Below are 27,387 nucleotides of genomic sequence, written 5' to 3'. Positions count from 1 at the left end.
CTCCGGTGTCGGGTACTCCGGTGTCGGCTACTCGGAGTACCCGAGTACCTGATGGGCTGGTGACGGGTGCTCTTTATTGGGGGGGGGGCAATCGGTGTGTTTGGGGTGCACTGTAATTGGTAACTAGCGGTTACAAAAATCTCCTCCTCACACAGGATCAGTGTGTGAGGAGGAGAACACAGTGACAGCTAGTTACCGTGTTCTCTGTTGACATTTGTGACCGGCTGTGATTGGACACAGCTGGTCACGTGGTAAAAAGCCAATTTCATTGGCTCTTTACCTATATCGGGGATGGGCTCTGTCCGAGGGACGAGCCTCGCCCCCGATCGCCGCGCTGCGCGCCCCCGTCAGGGCGCGCATTGAGGAAGGAACGAGCGGCTCGCGCTGGAGCTGCTCATGTGATCGGCTGTGATTGACACAGCCGATCACGTGGTAAACAGCCAATTTCATTGGCTGTTTACCGTGATCGGGGTTGGGCTCAGTCCAAGGGACGAGCCTCACCCCCGATCGCCGTGCTGCGCGCCCGCGGGGGAGACTTCCTGCTGTTGTCATTTTACTATGGCACGGTATGGAAGCTGTTAAAAGGATGTCAGCACTATATTGAGTTTAATTGACTTGATGCTATACTTTGATTAAAAAGTGTTCCTTTAATTTTTTTGAGCAGGGTAGATAATTTTGTTTTTAGTTATTGCTGTCACATGACAGCAATAGGCAGTGACAGGTACTCTTTATGGAGTAACCAAAAATCTTATCGGGTAACACATTTTCCAGGATACACAAATTCCTATCTATTTTTTTCTATCGCAATTTAAAAAAATAAAATAAATTGTGCGGCTAACAGCTCTTGGCAGTTTTGCAGTTGATGCTTGTTTTTAAATGAGGTGAGTTATCTATATTAACAGCTTTGATAAAAGGAAACCTATCATTATGAAAATGGCAGTTGCCTATTACTGGTTTCAGTATGCTTTGAATCACTGACCAGAAGCTGGTATGCAGGCTAGAGAAGAATAGCAAAATTTTTTTTTTTTTTTTATTGTCACAGTACAGTTCAAGACAAGAAGTTTAGGAGGACCCTGCTTGTGAGAGTTTGATCTAAAAGAGAGGGGCAAATCGTACAAAAGGGTAATGACCATATGTGGATGGGTTGATGGAGAAAGTAAAGTTTAGTTAGGTGGAGGCTTCCCTGAAGAGATTCGTTTTCTGGAGGTAGGTTTTTAGGGTTGGCAAGGCAACTAGCTTTTTTTAGAAGGCGATTTGCAGTGGCATCTTACATACTACTTTTCTAACAGGTGCCTATATTAAAGATTTGAAAAATTTTAATCCAGGGCTATAATCAACAGACACCTGGAGATAAATGAATTGTGTGATTTCTAGGGCTTTGGTTTCATGGCTAGTGGAAAACGATCTCCTTAACCAGCTTTTACAGACTTAATTGTATTGGTAATTGTGTCACTGGTTCTTGGATATGTTGACATCCAGAATGAATATGCCAGTTCGCCCGTGAAATTTACTCTCTCACTGCTTTCCATAATGCCGCTTTCCTACTATATTGGAATGGCAATTGCAAGGTAAGGGCTGTATATGTGAAAATGATACTATATGCATAACAAAGCAATAATTACTTGAACTACAGACGTTACTGTTGTGTTCATTGAACTATATTCACATTTCCATGTTTCTTTTGTTTTTAGCAGGATTGTAGGTACAATTAAATGTAGGTACAGTTAAAATGTTTTCTTTCATTTGGATATATCGAATGTATGCTTTTAAGTGGGGATGTATATGACCAACACTTATAAATGTAAATGAATGTTTGTTTATAGTACGTTAAGTTGGGCTCTGGAACAGATGTTGTTACAGTTTGTATTTATTACCCTTTTTAATTCGGTTTAGAAAACATTGACAGCCTATTCACACTGCCGCGACAGGATTTTGTGGGGCGACCTGTGAAGTCGCGACTTGCACGGACTTCATATAATTAAAGTCAATGCAAGTCGCCTCCAGGTCGCCCCAAAGTAGTACAGGACCCTTTTTCTAAGTCGGAGCGACTTGTGTCACTCCTATTAGAACGGGTCCTGTACTATTCAATGGCGAGCGACCCACCGCGGCTTGTCAGGCGACCAAGTCGCCTGACAAGTCGCGCTAGTGTGAATGGACCCTGAAACTAAAACTCCTATTTCTATTTGAGAAAATTAAAAGCATAAATAAAATGTATGGTGCGTCTCAAAAAATGAGTAGCATCAAAACGTTAATTTGAGGAAGTCCTTTTTAAAAAGTGAAACTCCTATATTGTATAGATGTGTTACACAGTGATATTTTTCTATATACTTGGTTGGGGATCCTTTTGCATGAATTACTGGATCAATGTGGCTTGGCATGGAGGTGATCAGCCTGTGGCACTGCGGCGGTGTTATGGAAGCCCAAGACTTCAGCTCGTCTTCATTGTTGGGTCTGGTGTCCTCTTTTTCCTCTTAACAAGATCTCAGATTCTCTATGGGGTTTAGGTCAGGCGAGGTTTGCTGGCCAATCAAACAGTGATACCATGATCATTAAACCAGGTTTTGGTACTTTTTGGCAGTGTGGGCAGGTGCCAAGTTCTGCTGGAAAATGAAATCTGCATCTCCCTAAAGCTGGTCAGCAGAGGGTAGCATGAAGTGCTCTAGAATTGCCTCATAGAGGGCTGCGCTGACTTTAGACTTGATAAAATAGTGGACCAACACCAGCAGATGACATGGCTCCCCAAATCATTACTGACTGTGGAAACTTCACACTAGACCTCATGCAACTTGGATTTCGTGCCTTTCCACTCTTCCTCCAGACTCTGGGAACTTGATTTCCAAATAAAATGCAAAATTTTCTTGCATCCGAAAAGAGGACTTTGGATCACTGAGCAACAGTCCAGTCCTTATTCTCCTTAGCTCAGGTAAGAATCTTCTGATGTTCTCTAGTTCAGGAGTGGCTTGACACAAGGAATGCAACAGTTGTAGCCCATGTCCTGGATACGTCTGTGTGTGGTGGCTCTTGAAGCACTGACATCAGCCATAGTCCACTTCTGTGAAACTTCCCCAAACTTCCTGGCGACTGGATGCAAGACTTTTGGGAAGGGGCTGTACCTGGTGGAGGTTCCTGCCAGGGCCCCACTTTCTGCTGGGAGCATGTTCAGAGCTCCTGGGGTCCCCAGAAGCTCTGCGCGCAGGGTGCTGGAGCCGGCGGCGTTGTCTTGTTGGTCACAGAGACAAACTGTGGACTTAACAGAGATAAGGTGGTTCTTCGTCCGTCCCTGTCCTTCGTTCCTTCCAAAGATTGTCTCTGATTTCCATTTGAATGAAGACATTGTGTTGCCTTCCTATTGTCCCAGGCCTAAACATCTTAAGGAAATTGCCTTGCTTTCCCTGGATGTGGTTTGGGAAATCGGTGTACCTGGCAGCTACGGAGTATTTTGTTTTAGGAAGTCAGACACACTATTTGTACTTGGATGGACTTTAAAGGGTTGGCTGCTTCTGCTGCGACCATTTCCAGATGGATCAGACAGTGATTCAGGCCTATTCAATTAAGGATCAGATTCCTCCTTTCCCTGTTAGGGTGCACTCGACTCGGGCGCTTAGTGCTTCCTGGGCCTTCCATAATCAGGCGTCAGTGATTCAGGTTTGCAAGGTGGCCACCTGGTCATCTGTGCACTATCACAACATTTTAGAAGGTGGATGTTGGCACCTGCGGATGCTTCCTTTGGCCGCAATTGTTTTGCAGACTGCGGTTTAGAGGACCTGGTCCTCTTTGAGGGTGTATTTTTCAGATGAGCTCCAGTTGTTTATGGTTGAGCCCCATGTTACCTGGTTGGCTACGGTTTAGCCTTGGGATTTTTTTTTTTCCTTCTGTTCCTACCCCTCATGTTTGACACTGCTTTGGGACATCCCAATGGTCAAGAAGATAAGGAGTGGTGTCCGTCAATGAACGAAAGAGAAAATGGGATTTTTAACTTGCTGTAAAATCCATTTTTCTGATGTTCATTGACGGACACAGCACCCACCCTTCTGTGGAGTTGACTCTTGTACTGCTTGTAACAAAACTATAGTGCCTATAGCTGGGAGTGGGAGTATACCCCCCTGGGACTGCCCCATAGGCATAGTCAAGCCTTTTCTTGCCTAGTGCCCTACCCCTGTAGGAGGCAGTATAACCCAATGGTCAAGACAAGGAGCTGTGTTCGTCAATGAACATCAGAGAAATGGATTTCTTTATCGTCCATTGACAGACGCAGCTCCATATCTTAGACAAATGGATTATGCTCCTCCCATTAGGAATAGGACGCTAGGCAGGAAAAAGCTTCCAGCTTGTTTCTACCTAGTTTAGGAGTAGGACCTTGTTCCCTGCTGGGACTTCAGTCTTAAATTTTCCCTTTTTTTACATAGCGATTTGTAATTTTTATTTACATTACATTATTTTTATTTAGTTCCTGGAGAACTACAAGCAACAGCCGGCTGAGGTTTTGGACTGGATAATCTAGATCCTTAAGGTCTCCCAGCCTGGCCAGCGAGCGTGAGCAGGTTATAGTCCAGCACTAGGCCTCGCCACGACAGAGCCCTAATGGATGGGGGACAAGCCCGCGAGTGGACCATCTTGCCGAGACGTGACAACCTGGAACGCCGCAACTTTCTACCTGGCTGGCAGCCCCCGCACCCACTCCTTGGGTGGACGTGGGCCCCCTCCTGGGAATGGTTAGAGCCTCGGGAGATCCCTCGGTTCCACTGGCCTTTTCGACATACCAGGCCCCCCCCCCCAGTTATTTCCCCTCTCTTCCCTAGTGGGTTCCTACTTTGGGTGGGGGGGCGGTAAACTTATGGTCGTGGCGGGGGGGGGGGGGGGTGTGACTGTGCTGATGGGGCCTTTTTAAGGACCTTCCAATGCCACTTGTCTGGGGCCGCCATTTTGCTGTGGATTTGTGCTCATTATTTTCCATTGATGTATGAGCAGCCATTTTCTGTTAGTTCCCCATAGGAATGCATGGGGTGGCCATTTTCTTGTGGTCCAGATTGCTGGACAGGCAGCAGGCATGGCACATTTAATCTAGCAATGACCCAGGCATTTTTTTGTTTCTATACCCTGTGTCAGAACGTTTTTACTTAGTTTCACAGAACGCTTCCAGCAAGCCTCCTGAGCGGTTGGGGTCCCCTGTAGGTTTTCCTTAGTCTTGTACTGGATTGGGATTTGTGATGCCGCTAGTGCGGCGGTGGGATCGCGATTTGCGATCTTTTTAAAGATTTCGGGTGGAATATCAATTTTAAGAAATCTGTCCTGATACCTTCTTTGAGGCTGGATTATCTGGGCCTGAATATGGATTCAGCTTTGGTGAGGGTCTTTCTTCCTCTGGCCAAGCTGCAGAAGTTGCAGGGGGCGATTCAGTTGCTGTTGGCAAACAATCTGTCCTCTCTGCAGATTTGCATGTGGGCCTTGGGTCTGATGGTATCGACCTTCAAGGCGGTTCCTTTTGTTCTGTTTCACATGAGACCTTTTATAGAGGGAGATTCTTGTCAGATCGAACAAGGATCTGAAGTCCTTGGACAACTTGATTTGGTTGAGCCACAACAGTCTGCTCTGTTGTGGCTTCAGTCGCCAGTACTATGCCAGGGCAAGTCTTTTCTGCCGTTTTGGACGGTGGTGACCAGACGCCTGCCAGGCTGCGGCGGGGTGCTGGGACAGCTCTGTGCCCAGGGAAACCTGGACAGTAGGAGTCAAAACTACCGATCAATGTTTTGGAGCTCAGAGCAGTAAAGCTTTGTTTGAGCCACTGGACGACTTGTCTGCGAGGATGTCTGTCTGGTTTGGATTCAATCGGACAACGCCACGGCTGTGTCTTCAATCAGGGGGGCACCAAGAGTGTCTTGGCAGCCAAGGAGGTGGCCAAGATTCTGACTTGGGCAGTAGAGTTTGTTCCGGCCCTCTCTGCTGTGCACATCCCAGGTGTGGAGAACTGGCAAGTGGATTACCTGAGTCGTCGGGTGTTCAAGGCGAATGTTCTCATCTGGAGGTGTTTCATCTCATGTGTCTGGTAGGGGACACCCTAGGTCAATCTGTTTGCTTCTCATCCCAACAAGAAGGTTAAGAGGTTCGTAGCCAGGTCTCGGGATCCTCTGGCCGACTCCACAGACGCACTGGTGGCTCCTTGGGGGTCAGTATCGGCTGATTTTATGCCTTTCCTCCGCTGAAACTCCTGCGAAGGCTTCTGTGCAGGACAGAGGTGGAAGGGATTCTGGTGGCCCCAGACTGGCCTCGTCGGTGTTGGTACACAGACTTGGTAGGGTTGGTCGCCGATGCTTCTTGGAGACTTCCTTTCAGGGAGGATCTGCTGTCTCAAGGGCTGATCCTCCATCCTGCTTTACAGTGGCTGGCTTTAACAGTTTAGCTGTTGAAAGCCAGGTGTTGAGAGATAGGGGTCTTTCTGACTGTGTGATTCCTACACTAGTGAAGGCCAGGAAGTCTACTTCCAGGAAGATCTATCATCGTACGTGAAAACATACATTTCATGGTGTGAATCACTAAAGGTGCACCCTCTTTGGTTTTCAGTAGCTAGGGTTTTGGCTTTTCTGCAAAAAGGGGTTGAACGGCGGTTAGGCTTTGGGCACTATCAAAGGCCGAGTGTCTGCTTTGGCTATACATTTCCAACGCCTGTTAGCTACGCATTCCTTTATTCGCACTTTCATTCAGGGAGTACGCAATATGGCTCCCCCCGAGACACTCCACGCCACTTCTTTTTTTTTTTTTTTCATTTTTGTTTTTTGGTAGTTGTGTATCTAGATCTCACTTTGATTTTATTTATTTTTTTATATCTGATAGGATGGTAGCAACAACAAAACAAGATTTAGCACAGGAGTTCCAACTCCACTTATGCTGGCCATAGACGGATCAAAATTTGGCTGGTTCATCAGGGACCTGCCAAATTTCAGTCCATCTATGGGTATCCTGGTTGTACAGAGGTCAATCTCTAAATCCGCTTCTATACTACCAGCCTGTTGGAAAGTTTTCACTCAATCAGTGCCTGACGGTGGGGAGCTCTCCCGCTGTCAGAACACAATAGCTCCGTGAGACTGAAGGAACCCATTTTCATGAGAATGGATCATGTGACCTTCCTTTAGTACTTGGTCTTATGTGTTGGACCAATTCTGGTGCCAAGGTTAGTGCAGCATTTTCCAGTCTTTGGTAACATTTGAAATTTTAGCGGTGAAGGGAGGGTTAGGTTTGGGGCTAGTAAACGGGTTTAAGTCTTGGAGTCAAGTGTTGAAGCTGAAATCTAGCCTTGCCTTCTCTTGCACAGTTGTATAAGCTCTTCTACTGTATTGAAAGTGATGCTCTGTTTTTACTGCACACTGTAAGTTGCTAACTGTGGGCATTAGAAGCTACAGCATGTCTAACAGAGCAAACCACTTTTTCTGGCTGGAGGAAGTCTACCACAATCTAGCACTTTTCTCCCCAGCCTGGTTGTTCCTGGCCTTTCAATTAACTTTCTCAGATTCATTCTTTCAATCATGGAGGCTCAGCATAACATGTGGGCAGTAACCAAGGTTTTCTCTGTGCAAATGCTTTCTTAGGACACCCACCCATTAAGGCTTTTTAATATTTGAATAAATCCTCCAAAGAGGCAGCCCATTGCTTTAATTGGTTTACTCTAGGCTAACGTACTGAGGCAAGGTGATTTGATTTTCAGGACAGCACCTTTTGTACGTACTTATTCTTTCCCCAGTTACTCACCTGCCATAATCTGCCCACGTTCCATAGAGAAGCACAGAGTTAACCTCACTGACTCCATGTATGTCATTAGCGGCCTGTTCAATGAAAGGTGTGTGTGTGTGGGGGGGGGGGGTCACTCTCGAAACAGAAAAGGACGCAGACTCTTTTTTTTTTTTTTTTTTTTTTTTTTTATGCATTTTACCTGAACAGATTTGAAGGTAAGTGGACACCCTTTTTTACATTTGCCTGCACATAGACTTGCCTGAAGCTTCTGATGAGATCCACTTGGAGAACTGAGACCGATTTTGATCGGAAAACCCATGTGTTTTTTAAGTTTTGGATAGACTGGAGAGAGGGATTAGAATGCTTGCTTGTCTGTTTTATTGGGGTCTGTGCCCTGTTGAGGAGATTCACTCTCTCCGATCTGTCCTGTTTTCCCCTATTGATAGTGAAATTTAAAGAAAATCTCAAATTTCGAGTTGTCCCCGAAAAGTAACAGGGAAAACGTCTCAATAGGGACACCAATTCTGGTGACCTGGGGGTCCCCAAGGAATTCCCTTAATTTGCAGGGATTTCCTCTCTCCCTGTTTGGCTATGGGACATGAAGTGAAGGGGAAAATTCTGCAATTGTACACAGATGGCACAAACCCCACCCCCCCTCCCCCCCCACCCACAGGGGTTATAACCCTCCTTTGCTCGATCCAAGATGAAAACAAAAGTTGTACCTATAGTTCAACACTTAAACCCTGACATTTAAAAGTAGGTCAGCTGAGGTTGTTTATGCCCTGATCCCAAACAGAAGGGGAAAAAATAAAGAATGATAAAATTTTCAGTTTTACAGACATCTTATTTTTGTACAGTATGTTTGATATAAATATTTGGCTTCAAAGTAACTTGTACTGAGGGAAATGGTCACTGCTGTCCTTCTGAAAATGCTAGCTGCTTGGCTGACTTTAGCCACTGAGCCAGAACAAAAAAGCAGAGCAGATAATTTTATCTTTACTTGTTCCAGGTCAGTGATTCTGGGAATTGAACACAGCAGCAACCAGGCAGCCATCTTTTCAGGAGGTCAATAGTGGCAGCCTACATATGTCTTCAATGAAGGTTTTCTTTTTATATGGTTTTTTTGTTTTTTCAACTAACTTTTTTCAGCTGTTAAATTACAGGATAACTTTTGCAAATTGTTTATGCTTCATATATTCTCTAGCTACAGTTATCTAACTGGTTTTCCTTCTTTTTTTTTTTTTTCTCTGGTCATTTTATGGCATCATATAGTATATCTGCTCAGAGCAACTTTGCACTGGGAGCTGTGGTAAATGCTACGTTTGGCTCAATCATTGAACTGACTTTCTACATCACTGCACTGATTAAGGGGGCACGAGAAGATAACAAGTGCTATGAAGAGGTGGTCAAGTCTGCTCTGACCGGCACATTGCTGGGGTGTGTCCTCTTTGTTCCTGTGAGTCTGACATGTCTAACAATTTTAATAGTGCAGAATTTGTCATCCTGCCTTGGTGCATTGCTCTAATGTAAATTTCAAAAGCTTTCAAAATAATAAACCTAAAACCAGAAATGTAATATATTGAAGCTTGCCAATCAGATGTGGTGGCTGAATCCGTTTTGGAGCGCAGCATTGTCAGTCTGGGGGGGAAGGGAGTGTTCGAAGTACTAGCACATTTTAAATACAGTAACAAAGTGAAGCTGAACTCTAGCTAATACTTTTTATAATGGTTTTACAGCAAACTTTTTTTTTTTTTTTTTTTTTTCCTCTTGGGATAAAGGTTTTACATTAAAGCTGATCTTTAGAACTACCCCTGCCAATTGTCTCATCTCTGTAACTGTAAGAGCTCTTCTGTTGAAAAGTACACTTATTTGCTGGCTCACCAGATGAAAACAGAAGAGAGCCTTAAAAAGGAAACGAATACAGCCATCATGTGACAGACCCCATGGCACCCTATATGGTTGCCTCCGCCAAACAGTGATCCTGCCCTCCAAACCCTTCCAGCAGACCAATTTGCTACGACCAGCCCTTTACTCCAAGCATTGTACAGACAAGATGTTGTAAAACCAATAGAATCACTTTATTGAACAGACATATAGGTTGGTATACACTTCAAAAACAGGGGCAGTCCCCACATGAACAAATATTACATAATGAGGTAAACCTCCTACAATGGTGAGGTAAAGTTGACACCAGACTAATCGCATGAGGAGGATTAGGACAACAAACAAACCGAAATAAGCAATAGGTTACTCAATTAACTGCGTTTAACATTTGCGTGGTCATGCCGCGCTGTACCCAAATACAATTGATGTGTGTTTTTTTTTTTTCCCCCCCCCACAAATAGAGCTTTCTTTTGGTGGTATTTGATCACCTCCTGCGGTTTTTAGATTTTGCGCTAAAAAAACAAGAGCGACAAATTTGAAAACACAATTTATTACTTTCTGCTATAAAACTATTAAATCACACTTTATTTTATTAATTTAAGCCAATATGTATTCTGCTACATTTACGGTAAACAAAAAACACAAATTTGGTTTGCGCACAAGTTATAGCATTTACAAACTATGGGATAGATTTTTGGAGTCTTATTTTTCATTTTTTTTTTTTTTTTTAGTTTTTTATTAGTAATGATGGCGATAAGCGATTTTTAGTGGAACTGGGACATTGCGGCGGGCAAATCTGACACTTAACACTTTTTGGGGACCAGTGACACCAATACAGTGATCAGTGCTAAATATTATGCACTGTTACTGTATAAATGACACTGGCAGGGAAGCGATTAATACTGGGGGTGATCAAAGGGTTAAGTGTGAGCCGAACTGTACTTACTAACTGGGGGGGCCTCTGTGAAAGACGCACAGAGATCGGTGTTTCAGCTTAGCTGAGACACACAATATCACTGTGCCTGTCTGACAGGAGAGCCACCTGCTTTGTTTACATAGACAGGCGGCTCTCCTGTCAGTATCCCCGAAGATCGCGGGAGACCAGCGATCGAGTCTGCTCCTCCCACGGTCTGGCTTCCACTGTGTCTAATCACAGCAGAAATGTGGCTCCAGCAGTGCGCACGCACAAAATCAAGTAGATCTACGTGATTATTCGCAGCCGAGCCGCCCTGCCGCAGTAGATCTGCGTGGGGCGGTCAGCAAGTGATTAATAAACCGAATACACAACAGCAGGAGTCCTCAGCATCCAGTTGTTTTGAGCGGATTATAATCTTCTACTTGGAGAATGAGTCTAGGAGGGGGTTTAAGCAGTCAATGCTGGATTCAGCACAGAGGCCCTAAATCTGTATTTGGGTCCTCCAGTTCTTAGTCTGTGTGTTTTGGGGAGAAATTGACCTAAATACGAAGTAAAACTACTCCAAATGCCCCCAGGCACACACCTCCAAAAGAATAGAGCACCCTCAAATTTCAGGGACCATGTAATTAGGCAAGGGGCTACCCTGCAGTCCCCTCAAAAAGCCCCTGTCCCGGTTGGGTTTGTCACACATTACATCTAAGAATTGGAAAACTGCAATATGTTTGCTTTTGGATTTAATCCGGCTTTAAACCATTTTGATGCTTCCTGCAGGAGTTATAAATGAACCAGAATTGATCAGAGTGCAGTAATGTATCTGTGCTTATAGCTGCGTGGTAACTGGTGTTTTTTTAATAAATTATGTCTTCAAGCATTGTATGAAAAATCTAAATTATGTTTTTTATACACATGATTTATTTCTTAATTATAAATCACAGGATTAATTTTTAGACTGTTCTACCTTTCAGGCGCTATTTGTACATATACAGCATACAATTAAATATTTGTATAATAGTTTTTTTATTTTTTATTTCATCACAATTTTTTTTTTTTGATTCATGTTAAAACACTTTTTTATAGTGTACATGACAACATAGCATATCAACCTTTTAAAGAATTAGTTCCTCTTTACAAAAATACAAAACGGCATAAATTGTCAGTGTAGCGTAACCAGTATCCATACGAACAAACTGAAAACCAATACTGAACAAAAGTCCCAGTGTATATAATCCACCACTGTGAAATTCAAAGTGACAGTTAAAATATTATTTAAGTGAATTCGGTGACCACCACCCTCAGCTGAAATGCCTGCTCACCTCCAGATAACCCCACTACAGAGTCGTCATCGCCTGCCTGTAAGGATATCTCTCGGGATGCTACAGGGGTAGTCCTCCACAGGGTATCTGAGTTTTGCTGACCTCCTCCTAGGGTCTCAATAATTCATGTGCTGCCATAAAATGTAAAAGAAAACCATAGTGTTCTCTGCTTTGAATATTTATATTAAACTTAACACAGGGATTAAAAATACTCAAACGTATGCAAAAACCATGCATGTCATTAGCTCTCATTGCTGGCCCATATGAAAAAAAAACATCCATGGTAATGACTCATCCCACCTGTACGCTTTAAGCCTTCTACTGGGCTTCTTCAGCAAGTTTCACAAATGTTTCAGTTTTATCAAAAAACTACCTATGCAGGTAAAGGGCACTTGTAAATCAAAAATAAACTGTGTAGCTTTGACTAAAGTAAATGGCCAAGGTGAAGGACATTTACAGTTTGTGAAACCTGGCCCAAAAACTCCCAGAAAGGCATTATCCCTTCTTACTTGTTACTAAGACACTGCAAGGATGCTCCCAGCCATTACTGCTCACTCCTACCATCAGTGAGCTCTCAAACCCCACTGGCATTGGACACTGGTAAACAAAATTGTAAGGAAAGCCCTGTATAACCCTTCCCACTCATGTCCTTTTTTTTTTTTTTTTTTTTTTTTGGTGTGCTTCGATGAGGGACTGCTTCTCTCTGCTTTTCTCATCAAGACTCCTCCAGCAAGAGTCATAGCTGCTACAATAGCCAATGTGCCCATTTTTGCAGCTTTCCAGATTGATTGACTTGGCTGTGCCTTGGGACTTTACCCAGACCCCATTATAAAGAAGATGCAGGGCCAGCCTGTAATGTTACTTCAGGAACTCACCTTGCAAGTAGTGCATTGTGGTGTTGGCTACAGAATGCTTTAACAGCCCAGTGCTGTGGTGCATTTGCAGTGGAACCTTGTCACTCAAGGCCCCATAGGGCCTTATGCCCGCTGGAAGGGTGAAAACTGGGATATGGCTTAGTCCTTTAACATCTTTGGCTGTTGGGAGAGTCAACTGTGGGAAGTTCCATGTGCTAGTGCACTGATCCCTGAAGGATTAACAATGAGGTTGGTCTGGAATACATTCCAGTGTGGTAATGTCAGTGACTGGGTAGCCTCTTCTTCCTCCCTTCTTTTGTATTTTTTTTTTATTGCGTTGCCAGGCTCTAGACCCATGCAACATAGTGCACCTGCATGGTCCTGTTTAAGGAAGGTCTTGTTCTCACTCGCAGGCCAGGCTTTGCAAATGATTGTCGCAACCTTGTCTGTCAGACTAACAGTCTGGTCCAAATTCATGACTAGGGATACTGGATTTAGTTTGACAAATGATTTTCATCAAACACCTGGTACCTGTAAGCCTGTGTGGATGGCCTAGTGCAGGGATCTCCAGACAGTGCCCCAAGGGGCAGATGTGGCCCTTTGCTTTCCTTTGGGGCACTATTCCTTCCACTGACACCAACAATAGGGTTACTATTCCTCCCACTGATACCAATGATGGAATGTTTTTTTTATTTACTCCCACTGAATCCAGGACATTTTCTACTCCCACGGCCACAATCTGGCCCCCTCCTAAAGTTTAAAGGGCAAACTGGCCCTTTGTTTTGAAAGTTTGGAGACCTTTGGCTTAGTGCATGCATTACACTGTATATCAAGGATAAGTCTTCTGTCAGTGCATATGTGAAGGATACTTTGGCACAAGGGTTGGTCTTGTGTGGATGCCTTTGGTGGACACGGCCTCTTTAGCTCTTTATTTAAACACATATGCAGGTGTGCCTTTTTTACACGGGAGACAAAAAATATTTCCCTTATTTCTCACACCTTGTTTTCCAAGTCCAAACCTGGCTCTCAATTTCACCAGAAGGATTGGACCTCAAAACACTGTAATGTCTGATACCTTATATACTCCTCCCAAAAAGGGTGCACCTCCACTTATCTATTGACAGCCTTGCCTATCTGGTCCTAAGATATTCCAAATGTTTGCATCCAGATTTATTTAATTGTTTTGCTTTATGAAAGTGCACCTATTCATATGCACAAAACCCTAAACATTTGTGCCAAAGACTTTATATCAGGAAAAACGTTTGGAAATCATACACTTATTGATGGGTCTAATGAAGTTGTAATTCAATATATATAATCAGTAATGTAAATTATGAGCAAATGAAGTCCAGATATTCATACAGGTGAAAAGTCCAATGTGACAGTGCAGAGCCACAGCTGCAAGAGTAATATGACCTCTGCCGTGACCTTAAAGTGAGCGCTCCTTGTGCAAAGAAAAATAGTGAAAGTGCTTGTGCCACACCAAGCAGCTTACGCACTATAGAGATCTAGCAACTCTGAGATCGATCAGGCATTTGTATGTATAATGGCCCCATCAACCGCCTCAGTGCTGCCACTTCCACTTTAATATAGAGCAGGGGTTAATAACTATAGGCCCTCCAGTTGTTCAGGAACTGCAATTCCCATCATGCCTTGTCATGTCTGTGAAAGTCAGTTTTACAATGCTTCCTGGGATGTGTAGGTCTGCAACAGGTGGATGGCCATATTTTGGAGATCCCTGATATAGAGCAAAAGACTTCTTCATTCTCACAGCGTCATCCACTGACCCAATTAAGATACAAAAGAATCTCCATGCAGTACAATCCAGTCCGTGTATTTAAAGTAAATGCACTTATAAATCTGTAGCATATACAAGGCAGTAAATAAGACAAATGCAAGCTCCGCTGCCAGATTGCTGTAAGGCAAAGGAGGACGTGGGATAAATTCTGTCTTTCTCCAGCATTTTGGTTTGCGCTCCATCATAGGGCAGATTTTGGCCTTGGCTGTTTTTTTTTTTTTTTAATACAGCTTGCCTCTTCATCTATTGTAAAGACTTTTGGGAAAGGTATTGCTCACATTACTTCCCCTGCCTGCGATCTCCATTGGTTCTGTCCGCTTTTATGTGGCCACCGTTTAAACAAATTTGGGGTACTCCTCTGGAAGACCACTTTGAAATGCCTTCCTCATTTCTTTCGTCTCTGCAAGGCAAGTCTGAGTTGGTAGCCTTGCCCTGTAGAAAACACTTCATGTTACACAGGGATGAGGTTATCCTGAGGTCTCTTGCCTCTCTAAGGCATTTTTTGTATTTGCACCTTAACCAGGACATTCTCCCTACGTGTTTTAGTCCAAAACATTCCAAGGAAATTTTTCTCAACTGTCTGGATGTTGTACTCCCATCTACAGATTACTTTGGCAATCGGATTCCCTTTTTATCCTTCCCCCCCCCCCAAAAATGTCAAGCCTCTCACTCCACCATTGTCAGTTGGGATAGACAAGTCCTTGTTCAAGTGTATAGTTTTCAACATTGGGCTGCCATCTGGTCTTTGGTTCACATGTTTAAATTTTAACAGTTGGATGTTGCAGCCTCCTCTAATACAAGTTCAGGTGTGTTTATCATGCCCTGTTGCCTTTTTGTTTCATAGGCCTTTAAACCGCATTTGATTGCTGTTACCCACCCCTCAGTTGGATTAGTTTTGGACATTCCAGTCTGACTAATCGGGGGTGGAGGGTGGTGTGAAAAAATATATTGTATGGTGTCTCTGGTTTTTTTTTTTTTCCCACTTAAAGCGGGGCCAAGTGTGACACTTCTCACGTATAGAAAAGACAACGCAAACAAGAGAGTGGCACACCGACCTAGTGTAAGTCCATTAAAAATATTTAAACAATAAAACGTGACCAACGTTTGCGTAATTACTACGTGTGTTATACTCAAACGCACGTAGTAATTACACATGTCTAAACAATGTAGTCGCATCAAGGACTGCTAGATTACTTCAACGGTGTAAGGACACAAGATGGGTGTCCGTGATGGCTAGGCTGATGTGTTTCAAGGGAGAACCCTCTTCCTCAAAGCTCTTTCTTGGTCTTCTCACATCTTAAAATCTGGATTTGTGGTTTTTTTTTTTTTTCTATTAACAGAACCCCCAAACATTATATATTTTTGAAAGCAAAGACCCAATGCAGAAAAATGTTTTTTGTTGCAATTTTGTGATGTTGCACAATATTAGCACAGCCATTTTAAAAATGCAAATTTCTGGAAAGAATTGCACTTTAATGCATTTTAGTGCACACAGTAGAATACCCAATTTTTGGGTAAAATCTAAAAGCTGATATGCCAAGTAAATGGATATCTAACATGTCATGCTTTACATTTGTGCACACCTGTGGAATGGCGACAAACTACAGTACCAAAAAAAAAAAAATCTTCATCGGCAACACTTTACAGGTTATCAGTATAGAGTTCAAAAAGATCTGTTTAAAATTATTGCTTTCGCCCTGACATTTGTGGTGATACCTTATGCATATGCATTTGTCTGGGGGTAAATTTTTTTTTGTGTGTGGATACCATACCATGTTTACCATTTGCATCAATCTCTGTATTTTACGGTCAATTTGATCAGAATTTCCTAACAAGTGTAATTTTAGTTACAAGGGAAAATAGTATGGAAAATGTTCCCAAAATTGCTGCTCTAGGGTGTGTGGTTTTCCCCTGTTTGTTCTTTGGTCCATTCATTCTTGTTTTTTTATTTTTGCAGGGCTTGTGTATGATCATTGGTGGAATAAAGCACCAGGAACAGAGGTTTAATAGTAGGTCAGCTGGAGTAGGCTCTGCATTGCTGTTCATTTCAGTAGGAGGTGAGAACAGTTTCCAATTGTTTAGTATCTCTTCAGCTAGAATTTTTTTTTTTCCTGCAGTTTGTAGTAAAACAATATAAAGGTGCTGCTTCCTGAACAAATAGTCCATCCATAGTCTATTCTTGTAATTTGCAAACATCTGACCCAGTAATGTTGTATTATGTTTTATGTAAGGTGCTGTTTTACAAATAGTTTTATTCTTTTGACAAATTATTGTAGGTTTTTAAAGTATGGATGAATAGAGCTGCGTTGTAACTAGGAAAATTAAGGTAATAGTAGTGGTGTATCCTCCATTGGTGCAATATGTCAAGTGTGTGTGTGTGTGTGTGTGTGTGTGTGTGTGTGTATGTATATGTTACCGTTTAAAAGTTTTGGGTCACCTAGACCATTTCATGTGTGTTTTTTTTTTTTTTTTTTTTTTTTTTCTTTCATCATGAAAACCCACACTTTTTATTCATCAAATGATTTTCAAAATGAATAGAAAATATAGTCAAGACATTGACGAGGTTAGAAATAATAATTATTTGAAATAATAACTTTGTCCCTCAAACTTTTTTTTATCAAAGAATTCTCCATTTGCAGCAATTACAGCCTTGCAGACGTTTGGCATTCTAGCTGTCAATTTGTTGAGATAATATGAAGAAATTTCACCCCACGCTTCCTGAAGCACCTCCCACAAGTTGGATTGGCTTGATGGGCACTTCTTACGTACCATACGGTCAAGCTGCTCCCACAACAGCTCAATAGGGGTGAGATCTAGTGACTGCGCTGGCCACTCCATTAGACAGAATACCAGCTGAATGCTTCTTCCCTAAATAGTTCTTTCATTGTTTGGAGGTGTGCTTTGGGTCATTGTCCTGTTGTAGGAGGAAATTGGCTCCAATCAAGCGGTGTCCACTGGGTATGGCATGGCGTTGCAAAATGAAGTGATGGCCTTCCTTATTCAAAATCCCTTTCACCTTGTACAAATCTCCCACTTTACCAGCACCAAAACAGCCCCAGATCATCACATTACCTCTACCATGCTTGACAGATGGCGTCAGGCACTCCTCCAACATCTGTTCACTTGTTCTGCATCTCACAAATGTTCTTCCGTGTGATCCAAACACCTCAAACTTAGATTCGTCTGTTCATAACCTTTTTTTTTTTTTCCAATCTTCCTCTGTCCAATGTCTGTTCTTTTGCCCATCTTAATCTTCTTTTCCTTTTTATTGGCCAGTCTCAGATATGGCTTCTTCTTTGCCACTCTGCCTAGAAGGTCAGCATTCCGGAGTCACCTCTTCACTGTGGACGTTGAGTCTGGCTTTTTGTGGGTACCATTTAATGAAGCTGCCAGTTGAGGACCTGTGGGGTGTCTATTTCTCAAACTAGAGACTAATGTACTTGTCCTCTTGCTTAGTTGTGCAGTGTGGCCTCCCACTTCTTTCTCTTCTGGTTAGAGCCCGTTGGCGCTGTTCTCTGAAGGGAGAAGTGCACACTGTTGTAGGAAATCTTCAGTGTTTTGGCAATTCTCGCATGGAATAGTCTTCATTTCTGAGAGCTAGAATAGACTGTTGAGTTCTAGAAGAAAGTTCAGTTTTTCTGGCCATTTTGAGAGTATAATCGAACCCACAAATGCTGGTGCTCCAGATACTCAACTAGCTCAAAGGAAGGCCAGTTTTATAGCTTCTCTAATCAGCAAAACAGTTTTGTAATCCTCAATTAGCCTTTTAACACAATTAGCGAACAGTGTACCATTAGAACACAAGAGTGATGGTTGCTGGAAATGGGCCTCTGTACTCTTATGTAGATATTCCTTTCAAAATCAGCTGTTTCCAGCTGGAATAGTCATTTACCTCATTAATGTCTAAACTGTATTTCTGATTTAATTTAATGTTATCTTCATTGAAAAAAAAAACAGTGCTTTTCTTTCAAAAATAAGGACATTTCTTTCAAAAATAAGGACATTTCTAAGTGACCCCCAAACTTTTGAACGGTTGTGTGTGTGTGTTCGCTCCACCCCCACTCGACAGTGGGGAACATCATGCACGGTTCAGACGGCTCAGATTGCCACCTGACACCGGCGATCGCTCCCCGCTGAGAGGACGGTCGACTGTTGTAAACACAGCCGACCTTCCTTCTCCCTGAAATGATCAGAGCTCATGTGATCCTTCTATATAGGATCACATGTCTCTCTGGTCATCTCAGAAGCCACGCCACCTCACAGTTAGAATCACTCCCCTAGGGTCACATTTAACCCCTTGATCATCTATACGGTTACCCCTTCCCTGCCAGTGTCATTATTACAGTAACGGTGCATATTTTCAGCACTGATTACTGTAGTAATGTCACTGGTACTCCCAAAAGTGTCAAATGTCAGTTAGGGGTCCGATCTGTCCGCCGCAATCCCACAAAAAAATCGCAGATTGCCACCATTACTAGTAAAAAAAAAACAATAAAAATGACCTAAATCTTTCCCGTAGTTGACGCGATGGCTTTTGAGCAAACCAATCAAAATATGCTTTATTGCGATTTTTTTTTTTTTTTTTTTTTTTTTTTTTTTTTTTTTTTTGTAAAAAAAAAAAAAAAAAAATGTAGCAGAAAACAAATTGGCCTAAAATGTTAAATGTTCGTTTTTTAAAATTTGAGAATATCGTATAGCAGAATGTGACCAATGTTTTTTTTAAAGAAATTGTTGCTTCTTTTGTTTATAGCGCAAAAAATAAAAATCACACAGGTGATTCAATACCACCAAAAGAAAGCTCTATTTGTGGGGGGGGGGAGGATTTTATTTGGGTACAGCATCGCACGATTGCGCAATTGTCCGTTAAAAGTCACGCAGTCCCGAATCGCAAAATAGGGCCTGATCATTAAGGGGGCAAATCCTTCCGGTCATAAAGTGGTTAAGCAATGTAACAAAAAAACTTATCTGTGCCTCGCTATACAGTCCAAGTACGTAAAAGTAGGATCCATTTTGTTTTTGATATAGATCTCTCCCTCTCCTCAAAATCCTGAAAGATATGGCGAGGTTGTGCGTTTTGTTTGGTTTTTAAAACTAAGAGCCACCTTTTGGTAGGAGAGGGTGGATACTGCTATGTGTTCTTTACAAGACACCACATAAAATTCATGTAAAGTTGTGGAGCCTGTAGTGTCTGCAGAACTTTGCTCAGAACGCTCTGCAATAGGAGAGAGGATGGTCACATGCCGGGTATTAAAATGAAGCATTTGCAAAGCTTATTTGTAATGCATGCGGCTGTCCTCTACAAATGTGCATGTTTATATTTTATTTTTAAAGCAGAAGTATGGCCACAGTAAGGTGAGCTGCAAAAGACCATGCAGGCAGGGTATTGAAACTTTGTTCTCTTGCAGAGCTCTGTGCTCCATTGCTATCCAGCACTTTCTAGTGTCAGATACTGCATCCATTGGGGTTTCTCCTGCCGATCCCCTCCATTACTGTTTGTTTTTTGGATATTCTGCTAAGCTGGCCATACGCTATTCAATTGTATTTTTATCGCCTTTTAATCTACGAGATCAACTATGTAGTGGAAGTGTTACCCGATTTGATAGAAATTGATTTTACTTGTTATAGGTTTGTCCTTCTTTTTTTTTTTTTTTTTTTTTTTTAATTATTGTCTGCAACTTCTACTCCTACAGTTAAAACGATCTCCTTTTTTACACTATGCAATCAGATTGCACAAACAGTGAGGTTCTAAAATGCTCAGTATGAGGGTCATTCTTTACTGGAAATAGCACTGCCTCATGATCTTGTGTACTGGGAAAGATCAGTTTAATATTCTGTCACACTTTCAAGTTAATATTTTAGTCATTCTGTGACTTGGATGGTATGGTGACGTATGTATAGTATTTTTAAAAAAACATTTTTTTGCTGATCTTCAGGTGTATTTGCTCCTACACTGTTCTCCAAAGTATATGGAAAGATGATCTGTGGAGACTGTATAAACTTTGGACAAAATGCCACAAACAAGTATATCTGTCAGAACTGCCACACTGAGTTGGTAAGTATATAATAAAAAAAAAATCTCTCATATTATATTATATTATATATATATATATATATATATATATATATATATATATATATATATTATACACACAGTGCATCCGAAAAGTACAGCGCTTCACTTTTTCCACATTTTAGGTTACAGCCTTCTTCCAAAACAGATTACATATATTCTAAAATAAAATTGCATTTATTTTCCTAAAAATTCTACAAACAATACCCCAGAATGACAACGTGAAATAGGCTTGTTTGAAATATTTCCAAATTTATTTAAAAATAAAAAAAACAAAAAAAAAATCCTATGTACAGAAGTATTCAGAGCCTTTGCTCAAGCACTTTTGGCACCAATTACAGCCTCATGCCCTTTTGAGTATGATTTTTGGGCAGTTTCTCTCATTCTTTGCAAGACCTCTCAAGCTCCATCAGGTTGGGTGGGGAGTGTCGACACGCACACATTTTTCCTTTTTTTTTTTTTTTTTTTTTTTTTTTTCAAGAGATGTTTTAAGAGTTCAAGTCTGGGCCACTCATTGACATTCAGAGTTGTCCCGTAGCCACTCCTTTTGTTATCTTGACTTTGTGCTTAGAGTTGTTGTCCTGTTGGAAGATGAGCCTTTCCCCCGGTCTGAGGAGGTCCAGACCACTCTGGAGCAGGTTTTTATCAAGGATGTCTCTGTACATTGCTGCATTCATCTTTCCCTCCATCCTTCCGCTGAAAAACATCCCCTCAGCATGGTGCTGCCACCACCATGCATCACTGTATGGATGGTGTTGGCCAGGTGATGAGGGGTGCCTAGTTTCCTCCAGACATGACATTTGCCATTCAGTGCAAAAAACTATAAGTGTGACTAGAACACACTTCCCATAGCGCTTGCTATATCACATGTGTAGAATTGTGACAAAAATAATACATTGCATAAATTCATAAAATTATATAGACGTGCATTCACTTAGTGACTTCATGAATGTAGAGAGAGCATATGCAAAATAACATAATCCTAAAACCATAATGGGTTGAGTAATAATGTGATATAAATATATAAAAAACCTTTAATGCAATTTATGGAATTGGTGCTCAATTATAGTCCATGTGAATTAAATAAGTGCTCCGTGTGATATGAAGTGAAAATCAAAAATCTTCCAACATTCCTCTTGTGGGTATAGGGTAGTTGACAGATGGACACCAAAGAAAGTGTCAGTGAAATGGGTGAAGTACCTACTCACCAAAGGTTGTTGATCTCTCTTGCCTTATAGCAACAAGATCAAATAAAGCTTAGGTAGTCACCGTGGCCAGATATGGGATGTCCTCTGAGCAGCAATCTTCCTGCTTCCTTAGTCCATAAACGGGTACCTTAGGCAGTAGTAAAGGAGACCAAACTCCTCATCGTGAATTCCGTTAATACTTTTATTGCCCAATCCTGGGCTAAACAATAAAAATAATTGTACAGGCAATCAGCAGGAAAAAGATTGATAATGTGTAAAGCTTCCCTGCTCCCATATCGGTTAATACGGCTGGGGAGCGAGAACACAATCCCTTCCGGCATGCGTTTCGTCATCAAAATAACGTCTTCAGAGATTGGAACTCATGCTGTGCGTCATTCTTTATACAGCTGCAAGAAAAAGTATGCGAACCCTTTGGAATGATATGGATTTCTGCACAAATTGGTCATAAAATGTGATCTGATCATCTAAGTCACAACAATAGACAATCACAGTCTGCTTAAACTAATAACACACAAGAATGAAATGTTGCCATGTTTTCATTGAACACACCATGTAAACATTCACAGTGCAGTTGGAAAAAGTATGTGAACCCTTGGATTTAATAACTGGTTGAACCTCCTTTGGCAGCAATAACTTCAACCAAATGTTTCCTGTAGTTGCAGATCAGATGTGCACAACGGTCAGGAGAAATTCTTGACCATTCCTCTTTACAGAACTGTTTCAGTTCAGCAATATTCTTGGGATATAAAACAATGAATATTCCAATATACAGAAACGCATGTAGCGCATCAAACAAACTCCCAGAATGAACTGAAGAATTGTAGTAAAAGTGCAAAGTGATATACATATGTATGTGTGTGTGTGTGTGTATGTATGTATGTATGTATGTATGTGTGTATATATATATATATATATATATATATATATATATATATATATATATATATATATATATATATATATATGTGTGTGTGTGTATATATTTTTATTATTTTTTTCTCTCATGACCTGGTTTGCAATAGTCTTTGTACAGATTTATCTGTACAGGTCACGAAGTCAGGCCATGGGTGGGTTACGTGCCGCTATGTACAGGACACTAGAAACTGGCAAAAACTTTGCTGGTAACACCCCAGCACACACTCGTATAACCCCAACTATTTTTTGCCAGTGTGATGAACCTCCTATGGAGAAGTTTTTTTTTTTTTTTTTTTTACACTTTTTATTTTTTTTTCACTTCAATTTACACTTCTGTCAAGATCCTACTGCTTATTGCCTCAGGGTTCACTAGCAGTTCCAGGATTAGTTACCCTCTATGTACAACTTGGGAACTATACCCTTGCCCTGCAGCAGTGAGGCTGTCATATGTTTGCTTCAGCACTGGATTAGGTGTTCAGTTCTCACCATAGCACATGGTACAGTGAGTGTTGTTCGCCACAGGGTACTATACATGTCCAGGGCCACTGACCATTCCAATGGCATCCAGTTCCATAAACCCCATAACCCCCCCTTCCGGGGTATGCTTACTGTGACAGGTGAGGTTTGGTCCTCAGGGAACCTGCAGCATTTTGTGGGGGGTCGGCTCCTGTGATGCCTCTGCCCTGTCATCTTCACCTTGTGGCTGGTAGTTCCCTCGAGTGGCAGGGTGCACTGCTGGCATCCTGGATTTGAGCTCCAAGCCTTCATCTTTCATCTGGAGCATCCAATGAGGGCTGGGGCTGTGTTGTTGTGCACAGGGAGCGGGGGTGTATTTAAGACCCTGGCCGGGACAGTTAAATTCCTTTTCTGAGAGGCAAAATCGATGCCTGTGAGGTCACTTCCCGTGGCAGGCGGTGAAAGGTATGTGTGCTTTGGACCTTTTTTCTGATGTCAAAGGTCACGTCCGGGAGGGTGTGGTGAGGTATTTTTGCCCATGCCTTTTGCCTACAGTGCTCTAGGAGGGACAGTTTGGGAGTTTTAACAAGGCCAGAAGCTTCTCCTCTGTTTGCCTGAGGGTGAGCATTTGGATTTTAAGGAGAGCGTTGGAGTATGCGAAGTTTGCGAGACCTATTGCTCTAGTTTACAAGGCTGAATGTTCTCGGGTCCATCTTCTTTAATTGCCCATTACAACAGGTCCTTAGCTGCATCCTGGGCAGAAAGAACGAGCGTATTGGTTAAACCGATCTGCAGAACAGCCACATGGTCCAAGCAAGATGTCTTCGTCTAGAGTGGAGATGCTCTTAAAGCATGACTTGACGTTTGGCAGAAAAATTTTACCAACAGTGGTTCAACTCTGTGGTAGGCTTTTATTACTTTTTTTTTCTCTGACTACTGCCCTGGAAGATGATTGAGGAAAATCCCAGTTAGACTTACCAATAACAGTGTTTCTATTCATTTTCCTGGACCACAAACCTGCTTACTACCCTGGTTTTGTTGATGGTGTTTTTGGAGAAATTTTTTTCACTCATGTACTGGTAGAGGTAGTTTTTTATTTATCTGAACTGAGCAGCAAGGGGGTGGGAATGGTTTTTCATGGTTTCTCATTGGGTTGGCTGTTGAGGAACAGACAGTTATCACTCAGGCTGCTGTCCTGGAAGATTTCTAGATGGTTACCGGTATATCTTGGTTTAATTTTTTTTTATCCCTAACCCCCTGTTTTTTACTTTCCAACCTGCCAGCTTCACATCAGATGAGCAGATTTGTGGATTACCCTGAGTCAACTTCAGGCACAAGTAGTAATTCCATTTCAGTAGAAGATAGTTTCAAAGGGTCTTGCTCAAACCTGTTCAGTCCCAAAACCGAATGGAGACATTTGTCCCACTTTGGACATAAAATCTCTAAACTGATGTGTATCAAATTATGCATTAAATCTTAAGATCTGTCATCTCTTCTCTCAGATCAGGGGAATTTCTGGCATCAGTGGGCATTACCCTTACATTCCATCTTTCCTAAACACCAACTCCTTTTTATGCTTTGCTATGAGTGACCAACATTTCCAATTTGTTATCCTGCCATTTGGGCTCTCCTCTGCACCAAAAGTTGTTCACAAAAGCACTTGCACTGATCTCGGGACATCCATGTCATGAGGTACCTGGACAACCGTCTGCGAAAAGATTCCTCAGCCAAGATCTGCCAACATTCCAACAATAATCCAGTTCCATCAAGATTTTGGATGGCTGATTAATTTTTAGAAATTCTGCTTTCTAGCCTTCACTTTGCCTGGGGTATTTGCGGCTGATGTTGGACAGTGACCAATCAAAAATGTCCCCTTTTCCAGCAAAGATTGGTTCTCTGATTTCAACCAGGCATCCCTCGGCTAGCTTCTAAATGAGGGTTCTGTGCCACCTTCAAGATGGCTTCCTTTTGCTCGGTTCCACTTAAGTCCTTTTGCAGCTCAATGCTCTGAGCCTTTCCTTTTGATTGCCCACTACTGCTGTCCAGCCAGGCAAACATTTCCCAGGCATGGTGGCATTCTAACTCCACTCTAGAATCTGGGAAATCGTTCCTTCCCTCTCCCTGGAAGGTAATGGACACAAGCCTGGTGGGCTGGGTAAGAGTCAACAATTTGACTGTTCTAGGGAACCTAGTTCCTCCAGGAGTATATAGTCCCTATTAACATTGAGCTTGCACAAGTTGGTGACCAGGTCCAAAGATCCCCTGGCCATTATGGCGGATGCCCTCTGTTCCACCCTGCTTCTCAGTAACTGGGTTTTCCAGCATGACTGCTGAAACCCATGTACTAAAGGATAGGGGCATTGCTGATGTCATTCCCACCTTTCTCAAAGTACGATATTCTATCAAAGAATCGAATATTGTACCTGGAAGCCCTTCTTTGGCTGGTTCAAGAGCTGGTACCTCAACTCCTTGGAATATTCTATTTTTTTTTTTTTTCGTGGTAATCCCCTATGCCTGTCTCTGGAATCTGAAGATATTGCTTTTTCAGTTCTTCAAAAACCACCCTTTGAACCAATCTAGGATATCCATTTGGAGAATCTTTCAAGTAAGGTGGCCTTTTTGTTGACTTTTCCTGTAAGGAGCCTTTTTCTTGTAGAACAGGACAAGGTGTTCCTGATACCCAGACCTTTTTTCCTCCCCAAATTGTCCTTTCAGCTTAATTAGGATGTCCTCCCTTCCCTATGTCCTACCTGAAACATGCCAGTGAGATTTCTCTCCATTGCTATGTGCTACTAGAGCAGTTGGGGTTTACCAAACTGGCCCTACCATCTTTTATTTATTTTTTTATCGCTTGCTAAAAAAAATTCCCATGGAATAGGGGGTGTTATGAGAATATTCAGAGGTCATTCCCTTTAACCACTTTACCACTAGAGCATTTTGCTGTCTTACGTCTGGGCCACTTTTTGCGATTCGGCGCTGTGCGACTTTAACTGACAATTGCGACGCCATACCCAAACGAAATTTACGTCCTTTTTTTTCCCCCAAACAGAGCTTTCTTTTGGTGGTATTTGATCACCTGTGCGTTTTTTTTTACTTTTTGCGCTATAAACAAAAAAAGAGCGTAAATTTTGAAAAAACAACTATTTTTCACATTTTTTTTTTTATATGAAATTCCCCCCAAAAAAATGTAAAAATCAAAATTTTTTTTAATTTTTGGCCAATTTGTTTTCTGCTACCTATGTTTGGTAAAAAAAATTCACAATAAGCGTATTTTGATTGGTTTGCGCAAAAGTTATTGCGTTTATTAACAAAGGGAAAGATTTCTGTCATTTTTGGTGTTTTTTTTAACGCGTAATGGCGGCGATCTGCGATTTTTTTTTTTTTTTTTTTTTTTTTTTTGCGGGATTGCGGCGGACAGATCGGACCCTTGACTGACATTTTTGACACTTTTGGGGTTACCAGTGACATTACTGCAGTAATCAGTGCTATAAAGATTTTTACAGTAACAGTGCATGACACTGGCAGGGAAGGGGTTAATTTTATTGGAGAGGGAGGGGTTAATGTATGCCTGGTGCTTACTGACGTGTGTGACACCAGGACAGATCCAGGGTTCGGCTATGCTGAACCCTGCAATCTGACCCTGCCTGTCACAGCGGGCGGATCTCCAGACTCGATCCCAGACGATCGGGGAAGAGCGGCGGCGATCGCCTGCTCCTCCCCTGGCCCGACTCCCGCTGTGACTGAATACAGCGGGAGCGAGCCTCCGGCGGCGCGCGAGCGCCGCCCACAAGAGGGAGTGTCTGACGACGTAGTACTACGTCGTCAGACGATAACGAGCCACTTTGCCGCAGTAGTTCTACGGTACTCAGTGGCAAAGTGGTTAAAGCCTTAGCCAGTGTCTATTCGCCTGCTGGCATTGGCATATAACAATGGTCTATGGCTTCATGTCCTGTAATGTATATAGAATTTTAAGTCAAATTCACATTTTTCTTTCCATTTTTTTTTTTTCACCTTTATGGTGACTTAGAAAATACTAAGATAGCTTCTCTCAAATTTTAATTAGACAAAGCAAGCAGTGTCTGCTGTAAAACTTCTTTAGCTAATCCATGGTTCTCTGGGAAGCGCTTGTCAAAAATTTAAATGTACTATATACCTAATTTTGTGTTACAAATAGAAATTTTAAGACTTAAAAGCACAAACAAAAAAGTAATTTGCAAAACAAATTTAAATTAGCATTTTGGCTCTGAAATT

General features: G+C 42.0%; 1 protein-coding gene across 1 annotated transcript in view; it reads left to right on the top strand.

Moving 5' to 3' along the window:
- LOC309552398 (uncharacterized protein) overlaps positions 1–27,387 on the top strand; it is a 198,812-nt gene that overhangs the window by 77,549 nt on the left and 93,876 nt on the right. The window contains exons 10-13 of the mRNA XM_082253341.1: positions 1,427–1,568; positions 8,995–9,178; positions 16,445–16,544; positions 20,421–20,539. Of these exons, the coding sequence (XP_082109467.1) occupies positions 1,427–1,568; positions 8,995–9,178; positions 16,445–16,544; positions 20,421–20,539 (545 nt within the window). The remainder of the gene's footprint in view (positions 1–1,426; positions 1,569–8,994; positions 9,179–16,444; positions 16,545–20,420; positions 20,540–27,387) is intronic.

The sequence above is a fragment of the Pelophylax lessonae genome, assembly GCF_965119305.1.
Source record: "Pelophylax lessonae genome assembly, chromosome: 4".
Classification (NCBI taxonomy): domain Eukaryota; kingdom Metazoa; phylum Chordata; class Amphibia; order Anura; family Ranidae; genus Pelophylax; species Pelophylax lessonae.
The sequence above is the reverse complement of the archived record's forward strand: the minus strand, read 5'-3'. Positions and strand labels throughout refer to the sequence as shown.